This window comes from Urocitellus parryii, chromosome 5 (genome assembly GCF_045843805.1).
Source record: "Urocitellus parryii isolate mUroPar1 chromosome 5, mUroPar1.hap1, whole genome shotgun sequence".
NCBI classification, from domain to species: domain Eukaryota; kingdom Metazoa; phylum Chordata; class Mammalia; order Rodentia; family Sciuridae; genus Urocitellus; species Urocitellus parryii.
The window spans coordinates 46,541,351-46,565,238 of NC_135535.1; the positions used below are offsets into that span (position 1 = coordinate 46,541,351).

Sequence of the window (23,888 nt, forward strand, 5' to 3'; positions counted from 1 at the left end):
GGTAACAATGAATTCCACGAATATATATGATTATAATGCACCAATAAACTTGTTTAGTAAAATAAAATTTTAAATTAAAACAAGTTATAGTAGCAACCTCATTGATTAAATTTAATAGAGCTCCTTCTGTTATCCTAGTCCAATATGGACTGGCTGATGTTGGCTGCATTATTGCTAAGGGTTAAGAGCATGGATTCTAGAAGCTGAATAAATAGGTTTGGGGTTGATCTCAAAATAGATAAAGAGCTGAACAGTAAATTCTAGAGGCTAGGAAGAGGAGAGAGTGACACTGGATAATAGGTACCAAAATACAAGTAGAGAGGAGGCACAGGAGGACTAATAACTTAGAGTAGGGTCACTGCAATTCACAATGACCTAGTACATATTTCACGAAGAACTTAAAGAGAGCAATTTATAGGGTCCAAATACTAAGAAATGTTAAAGGTATAAGGAGATGGAAATGATAATTTCCTTGGTTTAATCATTATACATTATATGCATACACTGAATTATCATCCTCTACCCCATAAATATGTACAATTATAAGCGTCAACTTAAAAAAAAAAAAAAAGAGGTTTGAATTCTGGCTCCGTCACTTGCCAGCTATATAATTTGGCCAAGCTGCTTAACTGCTCAGTGCTTCAGTTCCCCCAGGTATAAGATGATGATTATGATAACAATGCCTTGTGGGACTGTTGTGCAGATTCAGTGAGTTAATAGGTATACAGCACTCATATATTTTCTGGCATGATGTACAGGCATTGACTAGTATTGGGTAAGGCAGAATAAATGAGGTCTCTATATACCAGTCTTTTCCAGCATCTTTGAATGAGGGAATTAAACTATTCTGAGTTCCTATTAGGACAGTATTAGGATGGAATAACTTATTTGGAGTTATTGTGATGGGTATCAGAATCAAGACTCAAAATGATCATGAGACTGAAACAATCAGTCAAAAACAACATCTTGTATTTACAGAGGGATAAGTTCAAAAGTCTTGCATTGAGATCCAGAAAACACATTTCACAAGTTTTGGAATGGGGAGCTTGCTTTAAGAGCAGTGCATGTAACGAACTGATATGGGGAGAGTAAATTTAATGGATTATCAGCTCTGCATGAATTAGCAGTGGTTACAGCTGCCAAAGAAACCAACAGGTCTCACTGATTCTGTTTTAGTCTCTAGAGAGAACAATGGCGGTAGAAATGTGCTTCTGCCTTCCTTTGCACAGGCCAGCTCAGGGCACACATGAGAGGGAATCTGCTTCCACAGTGATGGCAGTGTGGATCTAGTGACACCCACAGTCTGCAGTCCAGGACTCGGGTTCAGATCCTGGCCCTGCTCCTCCCTGGCCTGTGACCTTAGAGCCTTTGTTGCTTTGGCTGTCCACCTCAAACAACACGATCTGCCTTCACTGTGAGATCATAGCATTAAATACATTAATTAAAAAAATGGTCTTTTTATAATTGTCAAAATGAATAGAATACATACAATTCACTGATGTGTATGTATACCATTTAGAGGCATTAGGTTCAATAGATGTGCCAACACCATCACTATTTCTAGAACTTTTTCATAGCACCAAACAGAAACTCTGCTACCATTGTACCAGGGACTCCCTGCTTCCCTCTCCCCCAGTCTCAGATGACCTCAGACCTACTTTTTTTTTTTTTCTAGGGATTTCCCTATTTTAGATATTTCCCAACACAAATTTCTCGACAACTAAAAGTGTTTGAAGATGGGATGGGCTTTTCCAAGAGGAGGTAGTGTCCATTGTCACCAGAGTTGTTCAGGTCAAGGAGAAAACATTTTCCAGAAAATGATGTGGTGCGGAGTCATTTGGAGTTGGAGTAAAGGACTAAAAAGGGCCTCCCAGATTTGGCAATGTGAGTATAAACTCCACAGTACCTTCCACGTGTGTCACAGGCTCCTCCTGGCCCCATTTTATCTCAGATGAAACTGAGGCAAGAGCCCTTCAAAAAGTAGCTCAAGGTCATTCACTGAGTCACAGGGAGAGCTATGCATAGAACTAAAGTCTCCTGACGCGCAGCCCTGCCCTGCATTCCACCATCTGATGGGGCTGCTCTCTGTGACCTACTTGTCCTACAGTTCGTGTATTTTTCCTCCCAAAATCCCTTGGGGCTTTGTATGAAGGCTGTGTAAAATATCTTAAATGAAAAGTGATTTGATAACACCAAATTCTTAACTTTATTATGATGAGGATAAAAGCTGTTAGAAGATGAATTTGCAAGCATTAAACCACTTTGATTAACCATCAGAAAACAGACCCTTAACTTCACATTTTCAGTAATGTATGGTGTTTGGATGTCAGACTGAGAAAGGGTGCTGGAATGAATTTCAAACATATTCCATAGCATCCTATGAGAAGCCTAGCAAATGCTGCTTTTTTAAAAAGTACAGATTTGGAGACCAAACACAGCCTTCAAATCTGATGTAATCTCTCTTAATATGGAACCAGACACAAATGTACATGGAAAAGACTCAATTTGGATAAGATTGCAGATTCACTGTTTTGTTTTTTAAGACTCAGGATATGTCATTGAACTCAATGTCTAAAGAGAAAGCCAATATGTTTCTTTTAAAAATAACTACAGAATCATCTCTTCTCTAATGACAGATTATAATACTTTTCAGGGTAAACAGAAAACAATAAATAATTAAGGCTTTTTCAAATATAAAACATATTATTTAGTAATTCACTCAGAAGTCATCAAAATTTTTCTATGTAAGGAATTCAAATTTCAGGTTCTTCTTTATATGTACATTATTTCTTAGAATTTGTATGCTAAGTAGTCCACAAGTAAAGATGAAGTTTTGTTGTTTTTTTTTTTTTTTCAGTAATTTGCCCTACAAAGAACTGGAAAAAAAAAAAAAGCCAGGTATGGTGATACACACCTATAAATCTAGCGACTTGCAAGGCTGAGGAAGGAGGATTACAAGTTTGAAACCAGCCTCAGCAACTTAGGCCTTTTCTCAAAATAAAAAATAAAAAGGACTGAGGATGCAGCACATTTGAAGAGTGCCCCTGAGTTCAATCCTCAGCATGACACACACACACACACACACACACAAAAACCTCAAAACAAAACCAAAAACAACCTTAGAAGCCAATGGTACAATTAAATCCAACACATAAACATATTAAAAGAAACATGTTTTTAGAGTTTCATCTGTTTTCAGAGCTAAATCTGTTTTTAGAATGCAAAAATATTGTAAAAATAGACTACAGTTGACCAATTACTTTTCACTACATTGTATAAATGTGCACCTGAGTATAAATATACGCATGTGCACACTTGGGTGCACATATCTAAGCATAACTGTTGTCTCAAAGTAGAAGAAATCTTGAGGTAGGCAGGCCAGGGCAGGGACAGCAACTCCTAATGCCAGGAGGTGACTCCTTATTACTACTCTGCTCAGTTTTTTGTGGTGCTGGGGATTGAACCCAGGGCTTCACACATGCTAGGACAGCACCCCATCACTGAGCTGCTGCATCTCCAGCCTGTTTTATTTAATTTTGTTTTACACGGGGTCTTGCTAAGTTGTTGAGGCTAGGCTTGAAGTTGTGCAATTCTCCTGCCTCAGCCTGCTGAGTAGCTGCAATTACAGGTGTACACCACTGCACCTGGCTCTACTATGCTCTACCAACATGTGGACATTTGTCCTCCTGCTTCTCACCTTAAGAGTTGTGTTATGGTTTGGATATGAAGTGTCTCCTCAAATCTCCAAGGTTCATGTAGGAATACTCAGAGATGAAATTATTAGATTATGAGAGCTAATAATAGTTGCTACTATGTAAGTAAATTAATCATCATTCTAGTTTGAATGGACTTAACCAGGTAGCAACTAACTGGGCATGGCCGGAGGAGGTGGTCACTGGGGGCGTGTCCTGTAAGGGTGCATCCTCCTTGTGGCCCCTTCCCCTCTTTCTTTGCTTTTTGACTACCATGAGCTGAGTAGAGCTTCTGTCATGTCATTCCACCAGGATGTTCTGCCTCATTTTGGGCCTGGAATATGGACTGAATCCCTCAAACTATGAGCCCAAAGTAAACTTTTTCTCTTGTAAGTTGTTTTTATCAGGTATTTTGGTCACAGCAATGAAAAGATAACTAACACGGCTGCAGAGTAGCTTTAGCCCTCCTGCATCAGCCAACATCTTTCCTGCCAAGACAGTGGAAGCAGGAGGTGTAGTACTTATATTAGGAAAGCAAAGGTTATCCCAGAACCTCTTCCCTCTCCCATTGACATGGCCTTCAACCAAGTTGTTCAGGAGATAAGGCAGAAGTCACCCTCTTCTATCCTCTTTTATGCTTGAACATCCCTGCCACGTCATGCATCATGTCCATCGTGAAATCTGTAGATTCCAGTTCAAGTCTTGAGTCACTTCCTCCTTTGCTTCCTTCCCTAATTCTGCCTCTGCTCAAGCTCTTTTCATCCTCTGTCGAGATGGGTGCGATAATCTCCAAATGGCTCATTGTTTCTCCAATTTGGGTTTATAATCCAGTCTGTTTTCCACATTGCCACCTGACTGGTCTTTCTAAAACATCCACATGACTGTCACTCCAGCACACAGAAGTCTAAACCCTTTAGCATGGCGTGAAGGTGCAGTGTTATCTCAATCTCTTCCAGTGCATCATCTCTCTTCCTCCACGTACACAAGGCTCCAGTTTCCTAAGCTATTTCCAATCTTAATGCTTGTACATGCTACTATTTTCCCCAAGATCCCTTTCTCTAGCTTTATCTGGAAAATTCCTACTCATTCTTTAAAATTCAACTCAACCTTTTCCTCTGTGAAGGCTTTTCTCTGCCCACTTCCTACTCTTTCAAGCGGATCCAGGCACTATACTGTGTGTGCACACAGGTACCTCTAACATCGTGGCTGCGGTCACTTATCGACACAGTGAATTCTTTGAGGAAGAGGCAACATCTTCCCGTCACTGACCACTGATGCCTGTTGGCTAATAAAGCTTGCTGAATAAACAAGAGAGTGAATGACTAAAGTGGTGGCATTTTTATGGGAGAAATCTAGGAAACTGAAAAGGATAACACCATGAAAGAAAGTGATAATCTACTGTGTGACAAGAAGATCTCCTAAAATGGTATTTGTTTCGTGGAGAAGCATTCACATATGTGAATTTTCAAAATAACTGAAGTTTCACTTTTTTTAAGTTGAATAAAAACTAATGAAAATATTTTAAATACAATTGGTAAAAATCTTTCTAAAATGCATTACACATTTCCTTGCCTTTTAAGGAGAGTCTATTGAACCAAATTTAATCTTTTTTGATGACTCAGTGTCATCGTTATGAAACTCCATTACTGTTGAGGTAGGAGGACTGTCTGCTCCAGACTGTTAACCATTTAGTTCTTTACTGATTTTTCTCTCTCTTGCACCATTAGGGTTTTATTTAGCATCTTAATCATTGTAATTGTACAAATCTTCAGAATTAGAGAATCATTAAACCATAGGATTTGAGAGTTCAAAGGAATTTTAGAGATCATTTAAACTATCAGTCTATCAAATTTTATAGATAAGAAAACTAAGCCCTATAAGTGAGCAGTCCTTTTACAAGTGATTGCTTTTAATTTTCTATTTTAATGACTTTCAAACTGTGCTGTGTAGAGCACTCCACTCAATTTGAGCTCAGGCCATTAGGTTCATTTTTCTTTAAAATGCTAAGGGGAAATTTGATTTCAAAATATATACTGCAGGCTAAACACACCATGCATGAATAACTTAAGATACATCTTATTCAGTGTCACCAGTAAAACATATTTATTTTATTTTTACAACAGAATCTCTTTCTAGTTTTTATGCAATCTATCACTTTATTCATTAATAAAATACCAATTATTTATTCATGTGCTACCTAAGTCTCCAATCAGAGAATAACCAGGTTGTTCACTGATTAGTTCACTGTTTCTTAGTTGTTAGAAATTTATAAGGCAAAGGAAGAAAAACACACTTTTACTAGGTATGCACCATTGTGCAGAGGTGATCCTTATCAAAACAAAAAGAAAACATAAAACCCTCAAGATAGGTAATGTTACCCTCATTTTCTAAGTGAAGAAACCAAGACAGAGAAAGTGGACAATTTATCCCAGACTTACAATTACTCAGGAGTAGAGGAAAAATGTAAACCCAGTGCCTGATATCACACGGTGCTTCAAGGAATTCATAATCCGTAAGTACATTTTCTATTAATTCCATAGCACTGTGATAAAAGCAACCATGGCAATGTGGGCCCACAGAAGAGGAAGTACTTAGTAATACCTGCAAATGTGAGAGAAGTTTCCATGGTGATATTTGAGGTGAATTTTTGTTTGGTTTTTGTACCAGGGATAACTCAAGGGCACTCGACCACTGAGCCACATCCCCAGCCCTATTTTTTTTTTTTTTTTTTTGTATTTTATTTAGGGATAGGGTCTCACTGAGTTGCTTAGCACCTTGCTTTTGCTGAGGCTGGCTTTAAACTCACCATCCTCCTGCCATCAGCCTCCCGAGCTGCTGGGATCACAGGCGTGCGCCACTGCGCCTGGCTTGAGGTGAATTTTAATAGTAGTAAAAACACCGACAGTGGTAGAAAACACTTTCAGGGGAGCCACTGTGGATTAAATATGTGCCTTCTTATCGATATCCTCACAGTAACCTTAGTATGTGCCCCCCTCTACAAGAGACACTGAGGCAGATAGGCTAATGTAACATTTCCAAGACCAAACCATGAGAAAAAGGCTGGCTCCAGGGTTCTATCTAAAACCACTGTGCTCTGCTGATTTCTAGAAGTGAAAAAGGTGAAGATGTCCCCAAGTGAGGCGGGGAATGATAAAGGTAACAAGGTGCGTGGGAAATGGTAATCAGAGGTGACTGAAGCTGGCAGTGAGAAAGTTCAAACACTGAGATTGGATCAGGCTACTGCTCCCCTTCATAAAACCCAGCTATGGCTGCTCACTGCATTTAAGATCCATACAAACCTTGGCTACTTCTCCCTCCAGGGTCAACACCATATTCCCTCTCACAGCTCTTCTTCTTCCTAAAACTCACCAAGCTCTCTCTGGCCTCAGAACCTTTGTATAGCTGACGGTCTGTTCTGAAATATTCTTCCCCTCACTTTTACCTAACTGACTCTGGAACATCCTCTCATCTGGACCTAACTATGATTTACTCAGGTCTTTGAAATTTCCCATGATGTTACAATGGCTCAGAGCAGTACCCTCAGCTCCTCCTTGACAGTTCTGCCAGCTTTGTCATTACAGTGTTGTGACTATATATATACTACATGTTCCACCAAGGCAGGGCCAGTGTCTGTGGTTTTTTTTTTTTCCCCCATGACTGGGACATAACCCAACAGCCGAAGTTGAAGTTGGAATTGGAAGAGTCTGGCCTTTATCCTACGGACAATAAGAAGGCAGAAAAAAATCAACCAAGATTGATGACAAGATCCAACAGAGGTTCATATAAAGTGAAAACAAAACCTAGTGTACCATGGATGAGGGAAGAGATAAAGACCCAGGCTGAAAGAACAACTGAGGAACATTTCAACAACCCAGATGGCGGCCTAAACCACGGCAGTGGTGGAGGTGTGAATTCAAGAGATTACTCAGGTGGTGTGGCCAGATTTGTTCATTTCATGAGTGTGTGTTTATATAAGCCTGCTTTGTATTCTTCATGAACTATTATAAACTCAGATGTACAAAACAAAGCATCAAAAAGTTGACTTGTACAGAAAAATATCCCACTCTCCATAAGAGGAAAAGTTCAAAAACTAAAGACTGATAACTCCTCGCCTTTAGATCTAAAGAGGAATGAATGAGCATTTCCAGGGAAAATGTTCCCTTTTCAAGGAACCAAATTGATACTACCTGTACAGAGAAGCTCTCTGACAATGGAATGAGGATATCAAAGCATGCTTGTTAAGGGGCTTTGCTGGGTTTTACTAAGAAAAGACAAGACAGGTGTTTTAGTCAGCTTTTCATCGCTGTGACCAAAATACCTGACAAGAACAATTTTAGAAAAGAAGTTTATTTTGGCTCACCATTTCAGAGGCTGGGTCCATGGCTGGCCGCCTCCACAGCTCTGAGACTTGAGGTGAGGTAGAACATCATGGCGGAAGGGCGTGGCAGACAGAAATAGCTCAGAAGATAGCCACCAGGAAGCAAAGAGAGAGAGAGAGCTCTGCTCACCAAGGACCAAACATAAATGCCAAGGCACACCCTCAGTAGTCTACTTCCTCTAGCCACACCCTACCTGCCTACAGTTGCCACCTAGTTAATCCATTCAAGTGGATTAATCCATCACTTAAGCTACAGGTCTCATCATCGAATCATTCCAGCCCTGAAAGTTCTTGCATTGTCTCACACACGAGCTTTTGCAGGACACCTCATATCTAAACCATAACACCAGGAAAAGGCTAAGAAAAAAAAAAAAAGAAAGAAAAAGAAAGAGATAAAGGGAGCAGAAGTATGAACTTAGTTCTATGAAGTGTAAAAAAAAAAAAAAAAATCTAATGGAAGGAGATTGTGAGCCCTGAAGTTAAGGGAGGAAAAGGACTAAAGATAACAGAAGAAGACCACTATGAATGGACACGGCCCTTGGCGGGAAGCAGTGCCAGCTGACCACATGGTGACTGAGCAGGCGTGGCTGCTGGTGGTTGCTTGGGACACTGCAGATTCCACTCCTGAATATAGTTTGCCTCCACAAGGCTGACACAGAGGAAAGCTAAGAACCCATCATCTTTGCCTTAGATTTTTAAAATAACATATTTTTTTCTTGAAAATGGAAGCATCTTGATAACCATTCTCCCTAATTTCCTGAGTTTGCGTGAAACCGAAAGGTTACTTTAAATATAAAGTTCATCTGATCAGGAGCATCTGGGAGTCAATACAGTAAGTCTATTTTAGTTTCCTATTTAGCAGTAGTAAAAAGTGTACTTAGAGTAGATGGCACCAGGGAGCTGCCATCTTCACACCTCCTAACAGCACTGTTGTTTCCTCCCGCATATGTCACGGTGAAAGAGCCAAACTCCAAACTCCTGCTTCCCCAAGACACTTAAAAATCATGTCTCGAGTGCTGCCAGGCTGTGATAGACCACCCCCACTTCTATCTACACCCCCAGGGTTTGGGAATGGGACAGGGAGATGATGGAGAGAAAATGTATATCCGTTGTGACGGAGGTATGACGGGCTTAAATCTGCAGCACTAAAATTAACAGAAGAGGTGTACGGTGACATAATCAGGGATCTTATTTGGTCTCAGTCCCTGGTTCCTGGTGGATCTTCTAAAACCCTTGTAATTTCCTGGTTACTAGGGGTGAGTGGAGCCTCTTCTTGCTGTTCATAGTAAGTCTCTTTCAGCTTCACTTGAGTCTGTGCTAATGAGGTGTGTGTTGGAGGATTGGGGCAGGTTACCAGAGGCCCCAGGTAATTAAAGGTTGGCACTTTCCATACCACCTGCTCCAGAGAGGGCAAGGGACCAGAGACTGACTGAATCACTAATGGGCCATGAGTTACTCAAGCACACTTGTGAAATGGAACCTCCATTAAAAACTCCAAACAACAGGGTTCAGAGATCCAAACCATTAAGGTTCTGGGGCAGCTGAGGCATGGAGAGGGTGTCTTGCCCGATGTAGATCTTCCAGCTGGCTTTTCCTGGGTTGGATCTTTACAACAAACTGCCATAGTAAGTAAAGCATGTCCCGAGTTCTGTGAGACCCTCTAGCAAATTATCGAAAGCTAGAAAGGTCATTGAGAACCTCTGACTTGGTGCAGGTTGGTCAAATGGGACCTCGGGATGTGAGACTGGTGTCTGAAGGGGGATGTCCTTGTGGGACTGAGCTCTTTAATTTCTAGATTCTGATGGTAACTCTAGGTAGTGTTAGAACTGAATTGAAATGAAGGATACCAGAGGTGTCCGAAGAGAATTCAAGAACTGCTTGGAGTGGGAAAAACACATATACTTGGAGCCAGAAGTGTTGTGAGAATAGCAAAAATGTTTCCTTTCAGCAAATAATCTATGTTTAGCTCTTTTTAGAAAGTTCTAAAGGAATGGTCCTTCCTGATTGGTATTGAAGATATTCAGAATTCCAGGCTCATGGGAGATAGCTCTGTCAGGGGATGCAGCTTTTACAAAACTTGGTACCAAGTGCAGAGGGTGGGCATCCCCTGCTAGTCAGGACAGGGGGCAGGAGAAGGTGCCCAGTTTGCCTCCGATGCAAGTTCAAGTCACATGCATTCTGAAACCAGCTCCTGATCTGGGCAGGAAGCTTTGGTGAAGCACCTGACTCCGACAGTGATGGGCTACGTTGCTGGGCTTCCGCCTCACACAAAGTCCTCCCTACGTCCTAACCTTTTTATTCGATCCTATTTCATTTTCTTCAGGGCACGTTCCACTTTTGCCTTGTTTACTATATACATTCAATTTTTCTCTCTTACTGAGCAGTTTTAGTTTGTAACAGGTTCATTTCTCTGCGTCCATTCCTGCTTCCCTTTCCTCCGCTCATCTCCACCATTTTTCCAGTAATGGGAAATTTCACTTTATTGTGGTCAGAATTCTTTTAACATGAGATCTACCTTCTTAAAATTTTAAGTGTGCAATCCATTGCTGTTGACTATAGGTACAATGTGGTACAGCCAATCTCCAGAGCTTATTCATCTTACTTGAAGGAAACTTCATGACTTCTGATTAGTGACTCCCCATTTCCTCAGTCACTGGTAACCACTCTTTCAGTACGTGACCTTGACAGTTTCAGATTCTTCATGTATGTGGAATCATAGAATATTTTTCTCTCTGTGACTGGCTTATTTCAACGTTCATCTATGCTGTCACAAATGCAGACTTTCCTTCTTTTTAAAGGTTGCATAGTATGCCATCATATGGATATACCATATTCTTCGTTTGTTTTTGAGATGAGGTCTTGCTATGTTACTCACGCTGAAACTGAACTCCTGAGCTGGAGCAATCTTCCTGCCTCAGCCTCCTGAGTAGCTGGGAATTACAGGTGTGTGCCACAATGCCTGGAAAATGCCATATTTTCTTTATCCATTCATCTGTCCGTGGACATTTAAGTTGTTTTCACGTCTTGGCCAGTGTGAATATTGCTGCAATGAACTTAGAAATACTAATATCTCTTCACAATCCCAATTTCAAGTATTAATCCTGAAGTCAACACTCAGAAGTGGGACTGCTGGATCATATGGCAGATCTTTTAATTTTTTGAGGAATCTTCACACTTTCTCCCATAATAGCTGCACCATTTTGTACACCCACCAACAGTATGCAAGGGTTACAATTTCTCCACATCCTTGCCAACACTCGTCTTGTTTTTCTTTTCACAATAGCCATCCTGACATGTGAGGTGATATCTCATTATGGTTTTGATCTGCATTTCTCTTGATGATTAACAATACTGAGCAATGGATTATATATCCATCAGCCATTTCTATGTCTATTTTGGAGAGATGATTTAAGTACTTAGCCCATTTTAAAATTAGGTTGTTTGTTTGTTTTACTTTATAGAGTTGTACGGGTTTTTACACATTTGGGGATATTAAACCCTTATCAGACGTATGCTTTGCAAACATTTTTTTCCACTCTGCAGATTGCCTTTTCATTCCACTGAGTGTTTTTACAAGACCACTACAGACTGCTAATTGTCAAAAGCAATGACTTCTCAGCATTCTTCTTGATTACTTCCTTCTCCTTAATACACTCTCCTTTCAAGACAGCATTTTCTTCTAGCTTCCTCTCACCTGTGGGCCACTCTTCCTCCATCTCCTCTGCTTGTTAAGTTACATATAATTCCGTCAACATTTCTCTTCTCTGCGTGTTCCCAACATGCATTCTTTCTCTCTGCTTCAACTGCAGCTTGTGTGCCAATGATTCCCAGATCTGCACAGCACTGCTCCTGATCTCTTGCTTCTGAACCAAAGCATCTTCTGGATATCTTACGAGTCCCTCTAATTCAGCATATTTCCAGAGCTGGACTATCCTTTTCTCACCTTCCTTTGACACCTTCCTTTGCCTCATCACTTACACTGTCATTAAACTTTAAAATGTCTTTTTATAGAACAATCCCTGTTCACTACTTCCATCTCCACTACTCAGTTAGGCCCTCATCAGGACTAGTAGATGGTTAATTAAAGGAACTCTGAAAATCAGACTAATTGAATTCCAGGTATGTTTGTTTGTTTGTTTGTTTTAACTTAATAGCTGTGTGCTTTGGGTACGTTATTTAACTTCTTTAAAGCTTGGTTTCCTCATCTGTTGAGTGGGACTAGCACTTAGAACTAGTGTAAGAAATTTCATGATCTCAATAAAATGTCATTCACAATGGCTGGCACGTGGCAGCCACTCAAAAATGTCATTTTTCTCACATCAGTATTCTCCTTCCTGCCTGCCTTAACATATATTTCCCATCTAATGCTCATTCAGTTATACCAGTTACTTCCTAAATCATGTCAGTCTTTGATTAAAAGTAAAAAACTCTGTATGCATTTTTATTGCCTATATTTAAAAGACTGTCTCTTAAAGGCATTAATGACTTTTTAGAAATCTAAACCCAAGCTACCTTTCCTGATAAAAACTCCCCACTCCTTAGCATATAACATACATATCTAAGATACCTAGTTAAGCCTTGCTTTCTTTATTGTAGTCACCCCATTCTCAAGATCTTCCCTTATTGTTTTTTTTAAATTTTATAGTTGTACATGGACAGAATGCCTTTATTTTATTTGTTTTTTATTTTTATGTGATTCTGAGGATTGAACCCAGTACCTCACACATGCCAGGCAAGTGCTCCACCACTGAGCCACAACTCCAGCCCAAGATCTTCTCTTATTTCTATATTTTTGGTACCACCAGGGATTGAACCCCAGGGTGCTTAACCACCAAGTCACATCCTAGCCCTTTTTATATTTTATTTAGACACTGAGTGTCACTAAATTGCTGAAGCTGGTTTTGAACTCACGATCCTCCTGCCTCAGGCTCCTGAGCCACTGGGATTACAGGCATGCACCACTGTGCTCAGCCCTCTTTTATTTCTAGGAGGGGAAATCGTATTTATTTTTGCATAAGCACCTGTTTTCACCAATGAATACAAATTCCTTGGAAGCAAAGAACCCTCCCTTATTAACTTGGTACATCGCATTCCTTTATTCACCAAATATTTATTTTGAGAGCCAGGCACTGTGTAAGCATTAAGGAAACAACCACAAAGAATGACTGACCCACACCCTTAACAAGTGTACAGTGTGGTTAGGGAGATAGATACACATAGGATTCCATTAAAGGGTAACAGGTGAAAGGGCTCTAGATCCCGATCATATGTCGGAATTCCCAGGACTGAATTGTTTTCTCAGTACTGCAAATTAAACCCAAGGGCCTCTACCACTGAGCTCTTTCTCCAATTCTTTTTAATTTTTCTTTTGAGACAGGGTCTTGCTAAATTGCCCAGGCTGGTATTAAATTTGCAATCCTCTTACCTCAACCTTCCAAACCAGAGATTACAGGTGTGCACCATTGTGCCTAGCTGAATTCTTTTAAAAATGCTAATACCTGGGTTAACTACCAAAGATGCTGATTTAATTGGCCAGTGGTGTGTGTGTGTGTGTGTGTGTGTGTGTGTGTGTGTTTTAAAGCTGCCCTGGAGCAGTTATGTCAAGTGAGTGTTGCAAACCTCTGGGATAGAGTTGTACACAGGAGACTATGGGACATGAGAGACTCATCTGGTAGCTGGCACTTGGGGTTGTCCTTCCTTTCTCCATGTGACTTAGGAGACAATGTCCCACCCTCCACTCAGGGGTAGATTCTAATTGTTCTTTTTGTGATTAGTTTAGGTAGGCAAAGGAAACTCACTCTGAACAAGGATACAGAGTGGGAGGCTGACTGTGCAAAGTTGGAAAAAGGTTTCCTACTCCCAAGGAAAATATGCCAGGAAAGATATACTGTTTCTGCATCTGGACATGCTGTGTCTGGCTGTAACAACTGGAATTGTAGAAGTCATACTGTAACCACAAAGGCAGAACTGAAATCCAGAAAGGAGATGGGTTCTGGTTGATGCAATTGTCAGTCAGTGCATCAGACAACCCTGTGCATTCCTTCATGTATGAAGGTAATTTTCTAATTGTTTATACTACTTCAAATAAGAATACACTCTTTACCTGTAGCAGATGGCATCTCAACTGATATGTAACTAAACCAAAGTTGGGGATCAAGGAAAGGAGTGTAGTCCAGAGAAGGTGATATCTGACAGGAGTCCTCAGTAAGGCAGTTGAGAGGCAAAAGCAGCAAATTAAAAGACACGGGTATGAAAGTATGAGATATTCTTGAAACTGTATAGTTCAGAAAGCTACTGCAAAGCGTTTAAGCAGGGAGATAAGGCTGGAGGGGTGGTAGACTGGGTCAGATTTTGAGGAACCTCGCATGCTGTGGTGGATTAAATATGGCCACAAATCCTTTACAGCTCTTCCTAACAGGAGGAGTCATCTGTCAACATGCCATGCATCTGGCTGGCTTTGTGACTTGGTTTGACCAACAGAATACACAATGAAGTTATGTTTATTCTAATTCCAGAGCTGAGGCCTGCCTCTCCTGAATGCTGCCTAGAGGCTACCATGCTACCATGAGGAAGGCAGTTTAGCCCACTGAAGCATGACAGGACAGGTGGAGAACAGAGGTGGCCCCTCGACACCCAGCGCCACCTGCTGGGCCTTGAGGGAAAGGCCATCTTGAACCATGTGGCTATTTCCACCATCACAGGACTGAGTATGAGCCCAGTGAATCTAGAATAGTAAGAACTATGACATCACTGCTGCACTAGCAGGGGTGAGAAATAATGGGGAACTGAACTAAGGCAGTGGCGGCAAGAAGGCACAGAAAAGTCATCACAGAAGTTTGTAAAATCCACATGATGGTGAATACAGGTTAAAGAGTGTAAAGGAGGAAATGAATTAGGTACCAAAGTTTTCTGGGATAGGTAAACAAAGGAATGATGGCACCAATCACTAAAGGAGAGATCTTGGGAGGAAGAGAAGGTTGGAGGTAACTGGGGTACGCCCAAGTGGAGGTGTACAGCAAGGAGTTTTAAATATTAAATAAATGTTTGAAACATAAATTACTATGGTTAATCCGGGAGAATACTGAAGTACTGCAGTCCAAGGAATCATCTTGATTTGATCTATATGGCAAAATTTGAGTGCCTTCTAAAGCAAGTAAAGTTTTCAAAAACTTTTATTGGTGTGTTATAATTATACTTAATAGTTGGGTTAACTGTGATATATTTACGTATGCACATAGCACAAATTCATCTCTTCATTCCCTCATACCTCCCCTTTCCCTCCCCTCTTCCTTCCTCTGGTCACTTTCTGCTACCCTACTGGTATCTCTTCTATTTTCATGAGGTCCCTTTATTTGAAAAGAAAACCTAGGAACTTTTAGAGTCCTGCTTATTTCACTTAGCATGGTCTCTGGTTCCATTCACTTTCCTGCAAATGTCACAATTTTTGTAATTCTTTATGGCTATCTAAAACTCCATTGTGTGTGTGTGTGTGTGTGTGTGTGTGTGTGTGTGTGTATATATATATATATCACGTTTTCTCTATCTATTTTTTTGAGGGACACCTAGGCTGGTTCCATAACTTGGCTATTGCAAATTGTGCTGCTATAAACATGGGTATGTATGCACAGCTGTAGTATGCTGACTTTATTCTTTAGGATAAATACTGAGGAATGGGTCATAAGGTGGTTCTATGCCTAATCTGAGTAACCTTCAAACTGATCTCCACAGTAACTGTAATAATTTCCAATCCCACCAACAGTGTATTCTCACCAGCATTTTTTTTTTATTGTTAATGACTGCCATTCTAACTGGAGTGAGATAAAATCTTGGTGAAGTTTTTAAGTCAAGTAAAGTTTTAATGGTGTGAACTCATTCTATTGACATTTCATCAGAATAGAAAGGAAAAGGAAAGTTTAAGAGTCTGTGCAATCTGAAATGCTGATAAATCTGCACACTGTTTAGCTTATGTGCTTTAATCTGTAATCTCAGAGAACACTTGTAGCATACAGTGGTCCTACACGAAGGCACTACTGCACTTTTCGGTATCTCCAGAGGGTAAGTTCTATTATACAAGTTCTCTCTGTTTCTTTCCTACAGATTCTCCTATCCTATAGAGCATGAAGGGGTCTCCATATGCTAGAAAGAATGAAGACTACAGCTAGAGAGAGTCTACTTCCAAGGTGCATATTTTGTCAAGTGGGCACAATATGTGATTTGCCAGTGTAATAAATTACACAGGCTACAGACAACATCAATATCCACAAGTAAATACTGACTTACCTTTGATATTGGTTAAAATAGCAAGTAAATGGCTGGGAACCAATCTCATCTTTCCAGTACTGTTGCCAATTCATGACACTTTCCAAGTTCTTCTGATTTTCTCTCTTACAGGGAGGAATATAGGAGCACTAACAAAATAGAACACAGAAAGTACAGCTATTATTCTATAGAATATTAAAATATACCCCATTTTTCTTCAAAGATGTTCTTTGATTACAGTGCATGGCCTGAGACTGATAGGAAAGCATAGACTGATAGGAAAGCATAACCAGGGCAGCTACTGCCCTGGTTAGCATTGAATGCCCATCTTTTTTTTTTTTTTTTTTTTTTGTAGATGTAGATGGACCAAATGCCTTTATTTTATTTGTCTACTTTTATGTGGTGTTCAGGATCGAACCCAGTGCCTCACACTTGCTAGGCAAGCACTCTGCCATTGAGCTACAGCCTTAGCCCCTCGAATGCCCATCTTGATGGTCATGAATGTGCCAGTGGTGTCACCACTAGGCATTAGGGTTTTCACAATGCTACCCATCAGCTCCTGCTCAGGTGTTCTAATCATGAGACAGGAAAAATTGCCAAAGAGAGCCCCAGCCATCATACTCTTACCATCTTAATATGGTCAAAGTAGTTGGATTGGGACTATCCACAAGGACCCACAGCAATTGGCATCTTGCTTGTGGCCTTGGCTCCTGGTCCATTTTTACAGGGAGATGGCACTGTGCAGATGTTAAATCTAATTTAAACCTAATTTAAAAATACAACCAAATTGAAATTGCTTCACTATATTTCAAATTTCCAATTTGGTACAATGACAAAAAAAAAAAAAGAAAGAAAGAAAGAAAAAAGAAACAAAAAAACCCTCCAGTAACTAAAATACCTTTAGCCATTAGGATATAAGGACATTTCATAAACAAGGAATTACAATCCAAAGACAAATTAAAAGCATAATATATCTTCTCTTTTGGGGAGCCTGCCAGTCAACAGAGGGAGCGGGGGAAAGTTCATTTTTATCATCAATTCCTATCTGTGGACCTTGGCATTTTCCTCTTCCACTTTTAACTATTAAATCAAGCACATGCCTAGATCTTCTCCAGATCCTACTTCTCAACCACTGAAACTTAAGTTTTCTTTTCTTACATTCTCTTAGGCAATGAAATCAGCAGAAAACTTCCTTCAAGCATATAATCAATGTATTTTGCTAACTGATGTTTTTTCCTAGCCATGACGCTGACAGAGTAAATCTCTTCAGGGGGCTCAATTACCCTAAACAATACAGATTCAGCACCGCTGAAAAACTGATTTTAACTCCAGTTGTTAAAATGAGCCCTAAGCATCCTAAGCCATTTTCTCCAACTCAGACTTTTATAAAGATGAAGATGATTCCAGCTTATATTTATTATTTACAATATGCCAGAGACTGTAATGAGTACTGAATGGGACAGAACTTGTGTACATTTTTTTTCTTTTTTTTCTTTTTTGGCACTGAGGATGCTTTATCACTGAGCACATCCCCAGCCCTTTACTGATTTTTTAAAAAGTATTTGTGTAAATATTCTGCCATTTAATTAATTAATTAATTTGTTTATTTTGGCACTGGAGATTGAATTCAAGGGCACTTGACCACTGAGCCACATCGCCAGCCCTATTTTGTATTTTTTTAAATACAGACAGGGTCTCACTGAGTTGCTTAGTGACTCACTGTTGCTGAGGTTGGCTTTGAACTTGCAATCTTCCTGCCTCAGCCTCCCGAACCTCTGGAATGACAGGCATGGCCACTACACCTGGCTTTTTTTTTTTTTTTTGAGACAGGGTTTCATTAAGTTGCTTAGAGCCTAGCTAAATTGCCAAGGCTGACCTTGAACTTTCAATCCTCCTGCCTCAGTCTCCAGAGCCACTAGGATTACAGGCATGCACCACCAAGCCCAGCACTCAATGTACTTCTTACAACAGCCCTCTAATGATCTCCATTCTATAGATGAGGAAATTGAGATTCCTGTCAGGTCTACAACTAGAAATAGATTCCAGTGATTTTATCACATTCTACTCACAGATGTTTTACCAAGGTATCTGATATCAAGAAGCAGAAACACAAAACAAGACAAAGCATTAGCTTTAGAGTACAATTTGAGTTACATTCTTTTACTTACAGCAAATCATTTTGCAATGCCTTCCCATTATTTCTGGTGAAATTCAAAAATTTTGAGCACTATGTACAAAACTATGATCTGGCCCCTGTCTGGTTCCATCTTCATTTAATCCTGGGATACAGCTAGACAGAAGCCACAAATCTGCCACACGCTGTGACATTTACCTGCCTGGCACAAACTTTTATCTCCTTTCAATGTCCCTTTTCTTTCATCCCTTTCTTTGGAGTCAGGTCTAGTGTCACCTCTTTGGGGGACCTTTTCTTTTTGCTGCCTATTAGGTGCTCTTCCCCTGTGCTACCCCAGGATGCACATCTCATGATATCACGGCCAGAACCACAGTCTCACACTGCCTGTCAGCCTCCCCAGGGAGCTGGCAGGTTGAGAGCAAAGGACTGCTGTTTTTCTTTTCTGTCTTCACACTGAGGACCTTCCAGAAATGATGCAGTTTCAAAAATGTTTGTTGATTTAATAAAGGTCTTCTGTACATTTTTATTCAAGATGATAAAGCTATTTTCAGTAAATATCTTAAAAATATACAAACAGTGTGCTTAAAATTTTAATATATTTGGTTGTTTTCTATTATATAAAACAAATTTACAACATGTTATACAAATACTATTTTAATGACTGGACTACTGTGCACATATAGTGTCACTTTTATTACTAGCAGTAATATAAAGCTGTGAGATACAGATTTTGAGTTCTTCTAATGCTACAGTTAGGCTTAGAAGCAAAGGAGACTAAAGGCTTTAGTCCTGTGATTCATTAGGTGTTGGGCTTTGGACAAATGTCTCCCCTTTTCTGAATTTCATTTTTTCTAACCTGTAAAATCTCCAAAATAATTTCTAGCACTACATTTCAATGACTACATTATTGGAGACACATCAAGAGAGAACCCAACAGAAGGCAGGACTACAAACACTATTGCATGATTTTCCCAGAAGAGATCCTGCCCACTGGGGAGAGGCTGGGAACCCTGAGGAAGCCCCCAGACTCCAGCCAGCAAAGGAGATCAGTGTGGGAGGTCCCTCCCTGGAGGCCTGGACTTTGCATTGGGAAAACATCCATAAGAGGATCGTGATTTTCCAATTGCTTAACTTTCTACAATGTGTTGGATATTTCCTTTCCTTCTATTAAAATATTTTCTTTCTATACACAGTCAATTGGTTTATAAAGCAAGAATAAGTGCCCATTTATTGTGGTATTTCTAGGAAGGAGAAATTTTCAGTTTTGAAGGTAGAAGCTGTGGGGTATAAATGTCCAAAAATTCATCAAAGCCCTTTTAGCAATGGTTATCCCTGACACAAGAGGTAGACTCAACATTTCAAAAAATGATAATTACCAACCAAAAGTAATTAAAGTATATTTAAAATTTTTGAAAGATAACTCAATTTGAATTCTTTACTATTCAGGTTTTGGGGGGAGAAATTGTTTTAAAAGAAACGTGTCTACAAAATGCCAATTCTAAGATTTGACCGCATACATGTTTCTGAAAACAGTCAGACAAAAACTTTCACTGAGTGTGGAAAGTTTTGTATTAAGTATGCTGAGCTTTCATGTGAAACATATGTATATATATTTTTTCATGTGAAACAAATATATATATATATATATGTATATATATATATATATATATATATATATATATATATATATATTTCTTGGCTTTAGGAAATTTAGAGCTAATGTGGATAGATTCTGAGAGCAAAGACCTTTTTTTTTTTTTTTTTTACATTGCAGAAAATAACTTGACAATAAAATTAAGTATCCTTAAAACTTATACTTAAAATTAAGTAAGTATTCTGGATTGCATTCTTTCCAAAGAATATCATAAGTTAAATATCATGTAACACTCTAAAAACTTTGTAAAACACTGTCTTGAAAGGAAAAAATTCAAGACTAAATTTTGTGTTCTTAAGAATCTTTAATGTTATATTTTCTCAAATCCTGTTTCTCCAATTGATTTGTCTTTAAATTTTCTGAGAGGCCTATTGCAGATCCTCTCTAGATCCCTTCTCAGTTCTATGCAATAGATCATCATAGATGGTGAGAATTTCAAATACATTAGAAATGAAAATTCAAAGCAGTGTTCTAGAGAAGCAAAAGTGGGAAAATCAACCACAGACTTCTTTTCTTTCTAGGTCATTCAAGTGTGATGGTTTTCCATTCTCTGTAAGGGCTCCACCATGAATATATCCCTCCTTTGGTGGGGGGGCAAATAATAATCTACATCAAATCATTATCATCATCATTACTGTCATCATCATGATTAACATTTACTGACTTTATGTCAAGCATCTCATTAATCCAAATAAACAAATATTATAATCACACCCTTTGCATAGATGAGGAAATGGAAGGACAGAGAGATTTAAGAAAACATTCCCAAGATCACCATGGCAAACAATCTGGGGCTCAGACTGCAGAGTGTTCTTGACACTGTTCCACACTACCTTCTACATTTCTGTCTGTAGAGCTTCCCATTTCTCTCTTTTGGAGTTCCCTGATCTGGGAGATGCCCTGCCCTCTGCATGCCTCTCCTGGAGAACCAGCATAGTGTTTCTGTGCAGTCTTTCATTTTCCTGATCAGTTCCAAGAAAAATGCACTGTGTTTGCTCCTGCCTCTGTCTTCAAGTTTGGGTTTTTGCGCTATGGATGTAACTTCATTTAGGTCAATCTAAAGTGCCTGTGCTCACAGAGAACAATATTCCCTTAGAGAAACTTCTTCACACAATTCTGATATGTATTATTTTTTCATTTGCAAAGCATTTCCCCACTTCTAATACCATTAACACACACACACACACACACACAAAAAAAAAAAAAAACCTTCAGAAGAACCTGTGTTGTTTGCAGCCAGAACTTGGATGAGATCACTTTAAAAAAAAAAAAAAAAATCAGGAGAAGCTAGGTACAGTGACACATGCTTATAATCCCAGCAACTCAGGATGCTGAGGCAGGAAGATCGCAAGTTTGAGGACAGCCTTAGCAACTTGGACAGACTTTGTCTAAAAAAATTAAATAAAGGATTAGGAAGTTGTTCAGGGGTAAAGAGCCCCTGAGTTGGATCTCTAGAAGCACACACACCAAAAAAGCGGCATGCAATAAAATATAGTTGTTTAATGCCTATCTTCTAGAAAAAATTTTCCCACATTTTTATTGGTGAATTATAGTTATACATAATAGTGGGATTTGATGTTACGTATTCATACATACACACAATATAATAATATCATTTGGCCAATATCATCCCCAGAATTTCCCCTTTCCCTTCTCTTCTCCCTCCCCACCCCTGTCCCTTTCTTCTACTAATCTCCCTTCAATTTTCATCAGTCCCTGCCTCCTCCACCTTTCTTTTCCTTAGAAAACTCCTTCCTTCTGAGTTTGGCTTTAGAGAAAAAAATCTTTTTTGATTTTTTTGCATTCATGAACAAAACTGATGGAAATGAGCAACATATTCAAAATTTAACATAAAAACCTCCACTAGTTTTATTAAGACACTATAATAACTCAATGTGGAATGTTTGATTGTGTTATTACTTATTTTTCCATTATCTTATTTTAGTTTTTATCAATGTTTATTATAGCATTCTTTTTCGGCCCACCACAATGCATTTACATTTTTACGAGAACCTTTCTTGAGTGGGTTCTTTGTCTTGAGTATCTTGAGGACTGTGTTTTTATCATGTGGGCAGAGTAGGCAGAATTCACTTTCTTCTTTTTCTGAGTCATTTTAAAAATTATTGCTTTAAAACATGTGGTCTATTTAACTAAATATTGGGGCTTGGATTCTATGTGAAGTATTATCTAAGAAATAGAAATGGAGAAATTTTTTCTCCAGTGTTTTTCTTGATTTCACTTAGGGAGGACATAATGAAAGACATAATACTAAAGTTGGTTTTTCTGATTAATACTTTCCAAATAAATTTAGTTAGAAAATGAATTCTTAACATATTATCTACTGGAACACAGGTTTAATCATATTTTATATCATAATCCCTCCTTTTTTTGAAATCCTGTAATAACACTTTCAGTTATGATTTGTAATTCTAATGATATTTTTGATGACATAAACATATAATCAGAAAAGCTCTGTGGAATAAAAAGTATAACTGAGCCATTTATAAACTCCACAATGTTTCAAATGTCATGCACATGCACGCACCCACACAGAGTCCTTATGAATGTAGGTTAATTGAAGAAACACATACGAAATTATACGTCAGCTAAAAAATTAAATTCTAGGGCAGGTGGTTCTAGAATGCATATCCATATCTGAAAAAGCTAAATGAAGATGATGTTATGGAAGACTCTGAAGGTCAAATAAATGGCTCAGAAAATGTGAAAAGCAAGGCTAAGAACCAAAGCTAAAATGAGCTCTTACAGTGGTACCCAGCCTAAGACAATGTTTGTCAAAGTATGTTCCACAGAACACTTGGCTTGCTTGTCAAAAAGATCCACCCTCCTGGTAGTCTGATTCATTAAGATGAGGAATCTGCATTTTTAACAGCTCTTGCCTCAGAATGACAGATTTTTAGAATTGATAATTTACGCAACAAACCATTCTTGGTTGCTGAGAACTGGATAGGATACAAAGATTAGCTATTACTCACTCCCTTCTCCCTCTGTACCTCCCCAAGAACATTACGCTATAGTAATGGTAGCATATCCACAAAGGGCTTTGTGACTAAAAGAGAGGATGGGAATATTTTAGCTGTGGGGGGATGAGAGAAGGCTGACTTTTGATTTTTGTCATTAAGGTTGAACAGGAATTTGCTCGTCAGAGAATGTGTTGGGAAGGTGACATTCCAAGAAGAAACACAATGTGCAAAGACTGTGTGTGGATGTTCCAGAAAGACTGAGTCATCTAATGTGCTTGAAGAAGGGGCATGGGAGATGGTATTGGAAAACGACCAAATGACCTGATCTGCTACTCCCTAAAGAACTGTTCCTCTCCTCTCTCCTTAAATGCTTCTGTGATGAGTTGTTCACTCCCCTCCAGAGAGTATGTCCACTCACCCACCAAGTGTATAGATGCCACAGCTACTTTTTTTTTTTGGTAATTTAATAATATTCATATAACTTTTTAATTCAGGCAGACTGCTAAAATTGGCGATATTATTAAAACTGAGAATGACATTCCACCTTCAAGGGAAAAGAGTTCATTTAGCTTTAGAATTAGAAAATAAAAACACACTGTCTTTGCCAAAAATAGAGGCTGAATCTAAATAGAAGCAATCAGACCAAAACAAGAATTTTAATCTGGATGAAGCTCAGTAGTTATTATTTATAATAAGCATGACAAGACATGCAAAAATTTGTTCAGTAGCTTATGCTTCCAATTCTAAGTCCTTGAGGAAGAGCTTAGGGTGTGTCTCAGTGGCAAAGTGT

At 39.1% G+C, this 23,888-nt stretch overlaps 1 protein-coding gene and 1 pseudogene across 1 annotated transcript in view; both read right to left on the reverse strand.

Annotated features, from left to right (window-relative positions):
- Kcnmb4 (potassium calcium-activated channel subfamily M regulatory beta subunit 4) overlaps positions 1 to 23,888 on the reverse strand; it is a 62,087-nt gene that overhangs the window by 14,605 nt on the left and 23,594 nt on the right. Inside the window, exon 2 of the mRNA XM_026386675.2 lies at positions 16,351 to 16,478. Coding sequence (XP_026242460.1) covers positions 16,351 to 16,478 — 128 coding nt within the window. The remainder of the gene's footprint in view (positions 1 to 16,350; positions 16,479 to 23,888) is intronic.
- LOC113181210 (reactive oxygen species modulator 1 pseudogene) lies at positions 16,736 to 17,019 on the reverse strand (annotated as a pseudogene).